The sequence below is a fragment of the Morone saxatilis genome, unplaced genomic scaffold (genome assembly GCF_004916995.1).
Source record: "Morone saxatilis isolate NCDOM2014 unplaced genomic scaffold, NCSU_SB_2.0 Contig16, whole genome shotgun sequence".
Taxonomy (NCBI): Eukaryota; Metazoa; Chordata; class Actinopteri; family Moronidae; genus Morone; species Morone saxatilis.
The window spans coordinates 6,615,120-6,623,692 of NW_023339718.1; the positions used below are offsets into that span (position 1 = coordinate 6,615,120).

The following is an 8,573-nucleotide window of genomic DNA, read 5'->3' on the forward strand; positions in this document are numbered from 1 at the left end:
TACCCAATATATATATCTATATATATAGATATATATATATATAGATATATATCTATATATATAGATATATATATACAGATATATATCTATATATATAGATATATATATATATATATACTGTCCCATTCAACCTTAATTCACCCTAAGCAATGGCTGTTTAACACCACTGGCTGATCGTGCCATGACCATACCTGGGTCCGTTAGAAGTGAACGGGTTAAGGCATGCAGAACTAAACACCGCCTACCTTTAGAGTTTTCTGGGATTAAAAACTGCTTCAGTTTGAAATATCTGGTGTGTGCAGAGTACGTATGGGTGTGGTCGCCGTTCTTTTTCGTCCAGCGTACATCGGCGTCTCCTTTAGCTTTTACAAAAAAGCTTTCAACTGTGGTCTGCTTTGATAAGGCCAGTGTCACTTTCCCAGTGAGAGTGTCCCCCTCCGAAACCGTCCCGAAGTCGTTCAGCGCGTCGAAAGTCATCGTTAAGCTTTGGATCGCAGGCATTGTTGGAGAGCAGAGGGTTCAGTGAATGGACACTATGACATGGATATAAAATCATACAATCACTTGCTACTTTCCAAAACGATTTCACTGTTTGCTATTCTGGGGCACCAATGGCTTACTGGGCAGTCGAATAGGACACGCCTTATGACAGCCTGCTCCAAGACCTCTACTGCCATCCAGTGTACACAGGAGGAACTGTGGGCTCATGGGAAACACAAGACCACTCTGTGAAAATGTGCATTGTAATCGTTCAAAAATAATGGCATGGAGCCCCCTGGAGGTGAATTATAGGAAACACGACTAGGTTCCTGGATACCTTCTGTAATATTCTGTAGTGGTCCCCAGGAATATATTTGTGGTATATAAGGTGTACTGAACCAAGCCTATTGCATGATGAGCAGAGGTCTCATGCTATTTGTTTAAAGACCTCCCCCCCTTGACACTAAGGTCCAGTGTGTAGATTTTAGGAGGCTCTATTGGTTCTAATTGTTTTCATTCGTGTGCAATCTGCCACTGAATCCTACACACTGGTCCTGTAAGACATATACACAAATAGTCTGCTTGAAACAATAATGTGTCTTGGATATGTTTCTTAATATGTTATGTTAAGTATAATATCCACATCATAGGCTAATCCTTTAAACTACTCCTTCTACAGTATTATCCAAATCTATGAATATGCTAACTTCATTAATTTAAAGTATTCCTCCTTAAAACAACATGCCTCCTACTTCACTGTAAAGTCCATTCTCAGTGTATGTGTACTGATGGCTTCAAGTTTCGACATCATCCTTAAAGTCAAGGTGAAATTAAATCAATTTCTTTCTATTTTTATATCAAAATCCGATCACTTTGTCTTCCTGTAAAACAAAATGTGATGCGTGCTACATAACTACAACTAACTGATTTCAACCAATAATATCATGACATACACCTGTCAATCACTCTTAGCGACACAGAGTGAAGATTCATTAGGTAGCTGGACCTCACTGATTATTGTAAAAACACAGCATTATCACTTGTACAAAAGCACAATTTTATCAGTGATTTGGGTGGAACTGGATCATACTTAATGGAGAAAATATTGTCTGGTTTTCCCCTCTGACATCCTCCAGCTGCTCTGCCTCAACTCGGCTAACTGCTGCTGGAGCTGCAGTTAGTTTGCAGCAGGATGGAGCTCAGCAGCCGCCCGGTGAACGAAACCTCCAAGACATATTCCCTGTTGTCAAACTGTTGGTATCAAAAGCTGTATTCAGGATTACGGATGTGCTTTTCACCAGGAGCATCCAGTCCCGGCAGAGTGAGCTAATGGGTCCTCTCCAGCTGCTGGACTGGGGCATGTAACACACAGCGCTATTGGCCCTCCCTAACTAGGGACTGAGGGAACAGCTCTCTGATTTCTGTTTCACTTGGACTTTAAGTTGTAAATTGGACCACGGTTGACTTCTAAATGAATTGTGACATCACAAATCATGCTTGTTGGTCCGCCCCTTCCCTTAAAAATTGGATTTTCAATGAGTATAGATAAACCACTTTCAGCAGTTGAATGTGAAAACATCCTTCTAGCGCCGAACTACATCATTCTGCACAGTGAAGCTCAAACATCCAATTGAAAGAACGAGAAGAAAAACATATTTTTGAGTGGAGGGGGACTTTAAGTACAGATATATACATAATGTTCCACATAATGCATGTGATACCATTGTTGTAGCAGGTTGTAAATTAAGCACAGGTCAAGCTCAGGATTTCTTTCTCAGACTTATTATTGGGCCATATGGTTTCATTAGCTGCAATAAAAAATAATACTGCCTCATAGTATTTATGAACTTGAACTTCCTGCTCTTCTGAAGGTTTGATGTGTTGCTTGACACTAAAAAAAAAAAAAAAAAATGCAATATGGTCCAAATGCAACACACATGTGTATATGTACACATACACACATAAGGAACAACAAAGCTGAGCAAAGATAGGTAAAACTCTGTTGCAGACGTTTTAACATTAACTGTTTTATTTTTAATGGCAATTTTTAATCTTGCAAATATCATATCAAATATCTGCTAATTTGCTGACTTCCTGGTAAATCTTTTTTGCACATTTCTGTACAGCTCTTTACTCATTTATTTAAAGTATCCGGCCATTCACTCTCTATATTTGTATACAGTGGCTGCTTTTTATTATCTCTATATTTTTTTTTATCTTTATTTATACTTTTCTACACTTGACTGTGATTCTTATGCACAAATGCACCAAGGCAAATTCCTTTTTTTTTTTTTTTAAACTTACTTGGCCATAAACCTGATTCTGATTCTGAAATTCCAACTTCTTATTTGTCTTTTAATTATGTCCAACCTGTTTATGGGCATGAGTTAAGTTAGTTGGACATTAAGGATCATGTTTACTTCTATATAATTCATACATTTATATATCTGATGGCGTGAATTGAATTTGGGCGGGAGTTGTACCCACCTATTGCGCATGTCAGAAGCCGCGGGCCCTCGTCGCGCCGCGTTGGAGCAAAACCCGGACTATTGTAAGTCTCATTACATGTTTTATTTTCTGTAATCATAACAACATAAACAAGAGGCTGTTTACGGTTACAAAGTGCGGCACTGTGTTTGCTTCCTGCTTGGCTGGCAACCTAGCTAGCTACATAAACTCTTTTTGAAAATAGTCAACAACAACAACACGAAAATAAGAAGTTGTCTGCGAGGATGAAGCATCAAAACTGTTCGTGCCAGCAACGATGCGAATTAGAGACAAACAAAAAATAAACAAATCTTCACTTACTGCTGAAAAAAACGCCAGTAGCTTACTGCAGGGGTCTCCGGGGTCACACAGCTGCACTGAACGGCCCTATCCAGAACAGCCTGACCCGGTACTACGGTCCGGTCCGGTCCGGTCCGTCAAGACAAAAAAACATCAACTCCTGTGTTTTGCGAGGTAAGAAATTGGTGTTTTTGTGGGTTTTGAAGAGAGCCTGGATGGATGTAATGGCTTCAGTTCCTCTTGGTAAATCCTTCACAGCAGTCCGTGCAGAGGAAGCATCCTAACTCACTTTTGTCACATTGTCTTTATCATTTGTGTGTCCTCTCTCATATAATACAGGGTGATGAGAAACATAAGCATCTTTAAGAAAAAAAAATAATTCAATTTTAATGTTTATTTTAACACTTCAGCAATGACACGTGATTGGTTGATGCCAGAAGTTCAGTAAAATCAACCCCAGTCTCCCCAAATGCCGTAATTACGCTGCTTTTTCATAGTGTGTGTGTGTGTGTGAGTGAAAGTGCTCATGACAAACACAACAGTTTGAAAAAAAATATTTAAGGGCGAATTGATAAAGCTAAAAACCCTGCCCCCAGTGTGTATAAGCCTTCAGAGTATAACAAGAATAGATATAACCCACATGCCGTATTGGTACATGTTTCTAGTAAACCTTAGATATATTTATGGAGAGTGTTCAATATCTCTGCTTATTAAATGAATAATTTAATAAGCAATTTAATAAGTTATGCATACGTCTTCACTGTATCTAATCACAACATTACTGGTCTGAACTACCTTTTTAATACAAATGTTTATCACTTAGAGTTGATAGAAATGTTGGATGTAGTGGTCTGTGTGACTGGGGGGAGCAGGAGGGGTCTGTGAGTGGACTACCTGCCCACATTGGTGCTTGTGGAGCTTTTCAGCTCCAAAAGCGTTGGAACACTTCTTCAATTTGCCTTTAATTTTTGTAAAACTGCTAGTATTTGAAATCTGCACAGTTGATTTCTCGCATCAAGTCATCCTCAGAAGTGAATTCAGTGGTGAAATAACGTGCGGGAATGGTAATAAAACTGGCTAGAGCTGTCTGCTTTGTGGTCTGCCATCGAACAGTCTGAAGAGACGCAATGCATTATGAGGTGGTTGAGTATGTGAAGTAAGCTCACGCTGCATACTCAGACATTTTTGCTAATCTAGTAAACATCCAGGCATTTCTCACATACACAAAATTCACACACTATGCAGTTGAAACACTACATTCTCAAATTGAAGTCATATTTAGTGTGGTTAGGACGTTAGTATGTAATTTTAAAGTTAAAAGTCAATGTGGTTAAAGTTTTAAATACAGTTCAGTAATACTGAAATTACCATCACAATGCTGTGTGTGCCAGAGTCGGCTTTTTAAAATACCTGTGTTCGCTTTAATGTTTGCCCCAGTTTAGATAATAACCTAATCTCAGTCAGCTGGTGTGCTGTCAACAAATAGTGCTATGGAAACAGTTACCCTGCCAATAAGGTGACTGCAAAGAGGGGAAGAATAGGCATATGAAGTCAGGGCCTCAAGACAAACAAATGCGACCAATGTGAGAAAACAAAGGGACCTGCAACAGTGGAGTAAAGAGAGAAAAGGAAGTGAGATAGAAGAAGTTCTTTTCCTTTTTCATTGGCACAGGTTAGTTCTTGGTAGCTGTGTGCTGCTACATGTGTTTCTATGTTTTTGTTGTCTCTGATGATGATTTGGTTGGCATGCAGTGTTATAAACCAAAGACGACTGGTCTTTACGATCTGCATTTTGGCTTTTATTTTGTGCTAATATATTTGTAATTACAACATTTTGTAATTTTCTCATGTTATATAATTAACTAAAATAACTTTTGACCAGAAAATATGTTATGGTGCTATAGAGATTTGAAGGTTTTGTTGCCTAAATTGATTCTAAATGCTTGTACAATGTGAGTTTGTCAGTGTATAACACAGTGCAACCTGAGACAGAGCACCTTTTACACCTTATTGGCTTCAAGCCCAAGAGTTTTTTTAGTCGAATATGTCTAGATGTATTTTTTCTGAATCATTTTGCTTCGATGTTATCTGTGGTTTATTTCATTGTTTTGTCATTGTTATGTCTGATGTTTCTGTTGGTAAAGCCTCATTGAAAGGACATTATATGTTATGAACATCAGCAATCAGTTTATTTTTCCAAATCATTTTAAATACAAATTGAGGACTAAAGAATGAGGCCTAACCTGTAATAGTCAAAACAGTCGGATGATGGCCTGTACCTGGACAACAGTACAAAAAACAAACCTCAAGCTACGTTTTTTTGAAATCTGTAATTATGAAATGTCCAGGGCAGCAAGAAACAGCATCTCCAAGTGGCATGACTAGATTTGTGGTTTGTATTGGACTAAGCTATTACTCACTGGCCTTTAAATTAATTTTCATTATAAACTTTTCAGGATATTTACGATAGAATCCCTATCAAAATCTCTCAAATCTCTTTAATTCTGCCAAGTGTGGCATACGTTGTAACATGTTTTTTTTTTGTTTTGGATGCACAGAATTGCTCTTTTCTCTTTATTCTAAAATGAATATATTCATGTAAAAGAACTGTTATCTAATTGTTCATTTCAAAAAGATCCTCTTGATTAGTGGACATGCAGGTAGCAAATCACGGCAACAGCTTAACTGCCAATCAGTTGTGAGCGGGAAACATATGAGTAACTGTGGCAGAAATATGAAAGTAATTAAAAGTAAGAAAAGTGAGCAAATCAAATCCTGCTTAGGGCCCTCATTAAGCTAAGGACAGCCCTGCGTGCTTTGAAACTCATCTACATAAAACAGAGATGAAACTGGCTGTTAGGCAGCGCCTGATAACATTTGTCCATTATGGACTGCGGAGGGCCATCTGTAGCATAACAGCAGATGCGGCTTCATATCACACAAAGACCTCATTAGTGCAGCGCTGCTTTTTTTGTGAAGTTTCTTATTTATCCGATTTTATTTATCACCAAATAACTGCTATTGGACATATGAATTTTAAAATGTGTTGAGTCGCACACTAGGTAAAACTAAGCAATATCATAAAAGGCTTGTTCTTTTGTAATTGATCTATTAATGGCAAAGACTTAAATCACACCCCTCAGTGGAAGCTCATTAATCTATGCTGTGTATGTGCTCCTGGTTGGATAGGTTGTATTCCTGCATTGGGAAAAAGGGTGCCTTGGTCAAGTCCAGTCTTTATTAAGATTAATGAACAGCTTGACATTTTTAGTCCTCTGTCTGAATCGATAATTTTAATACTCATGAGGGCCAATGGGGATCTAAGCTTGCGGAACACACATTGTGGCCACAGGGCGCGTGTTAAATGTCCAAGTGGTAATCAATGCAAAGAAATTAGCTATTGATCTCTTATAGTTTTGTAATAGGTTATCTATTGGTTTGCTCTTTCGGAAAATTCCAATATCAGTCGGATGGAATGGTGCTGGTAATATTGCTGGGGGGTGTGTGTATGTCTGTATATGCACGCACAGCTTTCGTGTGTGTTTGCATGTGTGTGCAGGGTCACATTCTAATTAGCACAGAGGGCAGATTGTAAATAAACATGTTGAGGAGAATATTGGTGATCTGCACCAGATCCACACTTCATTACACATAAGGTGGGAACCTCACGTATGTTTTATACTATTTCTATTTGTAAACAGCTATTATAAATAAAAAATTCATTATATTGTATCTTGTGTAGGTTCTAAATGTAGGTCATGAAAAACTACTGCAATGCAAATACTTATTTTGATAAGGACCTAACCTTTTGAGGAAATTCATGTCACGCATATACGTCAAATGAAATTGAAAAAAGTACCAAGCGAACTTTTACTCTTCCTGTGTCACTAAAAAAACACATCCCTCTTCTCTGTCTCTGTACCCAGGACGTGCAGTGTGAGTTGGACATGAATCTGCTTTGCTGGGGTAGTGGGGAACTCGGCCAGACCGGACACGGCGGACCAGGGGACATCGGTCCAGAGGATGCCCATCTGAGAGAGTTCACAGAGGTTAGGTCGGGCAGGGTGAAGCTGCTGGCATGTGGATCCAGTCACTCCATTGTGATTACAGGTACCAGTTTCCTACTATACTCTATGTCTTTATTGTGCATTGTGGATGTCTTATTGCCATTCACCAGTTTCGTGCATTAGTTTTTTTAATTGGGTACTTATGTCTGGTGCAAGTTTCGGGATGAAGTGCATGTATTTTATTATTTATAATATAGTAGAAAATTATTTAGCAGATTAACTGGTCATTAATTTATACTGCTCACCTTGATATTTTTTATTTACTAATTATTCACCGTGTTTGTTTAACCGGTTCAAGTCTTTAGTGCGTCTCCAAACATTTATGTTTTTGTAAATGTCTCCTATATCTTGCAGTATTTGCATGTTATTGGGACAAGCTCCAATAACCAGTCTAATACACTGCTAATACTTGGATTTTGATTGCTGAAATTCATGGTGATCCAGTGAGGCTTTAGAACGTTGACAGAACAATTAGCTCAGGGAGACATTTGATCAAAGGGTGTGTAAGAAACCAAGCCAAAAGAATCCGATAGCAACCCCCATACATACTTCCTGACATTTGATGGACGTGTTTGCATATACAGGACCCAGAAAACAGATTATCTGGTCGTATTCTGTATAGGTTTCAAACCCACATAATGTCATATACGTAGGGTTTACACGCGCCATGAAGTGTCTTCCTCCCTGCCCATGAGGTAATACTGGCCTACTTATTTGCCAATTTGATAGAAACCCTGATGACAGGAAGGGAGGACGCTCCTTTCGTACATTAGCTGGCAGTAGTCATAAATCAGTAGCCTAGATAAGTCTTATAGATCACCCCAACACAGGGATCCTATACCTCTACTATCATTACAGGGAAAAAGGTGACATTTTTGATTGATTAAAATGGTGCAGGCTAGCTTAGGCTAAATCATGTTAAGTGATGTGACATTGCAGTTTCACATATCATATTTCTGTCAAGACAATGATGGTGGAAGGCATTGTCAAGGCATGATATCTGACAACACCAGACATCTGGGGGGACCAGAGGAGATTTATGGGAAGGTTTTAGTGGTCTGAGGGAGATGAGAGAGAGTAAAAAGTGGTCCTTTTTTCTGCATTGTCACTTCCCGAGTGACTGTAAATTTTACTCCAGTGCTATTGGGAATCGGAGACATTTACACATCCTGACAAATTGCCTGCTGTAAAAGTATTTACTGGTCTTGTCCTCCCTTTATTCTTGACCAGCTCGCAAAC

General features: G+C 38.7%; 1 protein-coding gene across 1 annotated transcript in view; it reads right to left on the minus strand.

Moving 5' to 3' along the window:
- The window catches only part of LOC118325645 (arrestin domain-containing protein 3-like), a 5,466-nt gene extending 4,835 nt beyond the window's left edge, over nucleotides 1–631 (minus strand). Inside the window, exon 1 of the mRNA XM_035658397.1 lies at nucleotides 246–631. Within this exon, the coding sequence (XP_035514290.1) occupies nucleotides 246–501 (256 nt within the window). The 5' untranslated portion in view covers nucleotides 502–631. The remainder of the gene's footprint in view (nucleotides 1–245) is intronic.
- Between the last annotated feature and the right edge of the window lie 7,942 nt (nucleotides 632–8,573).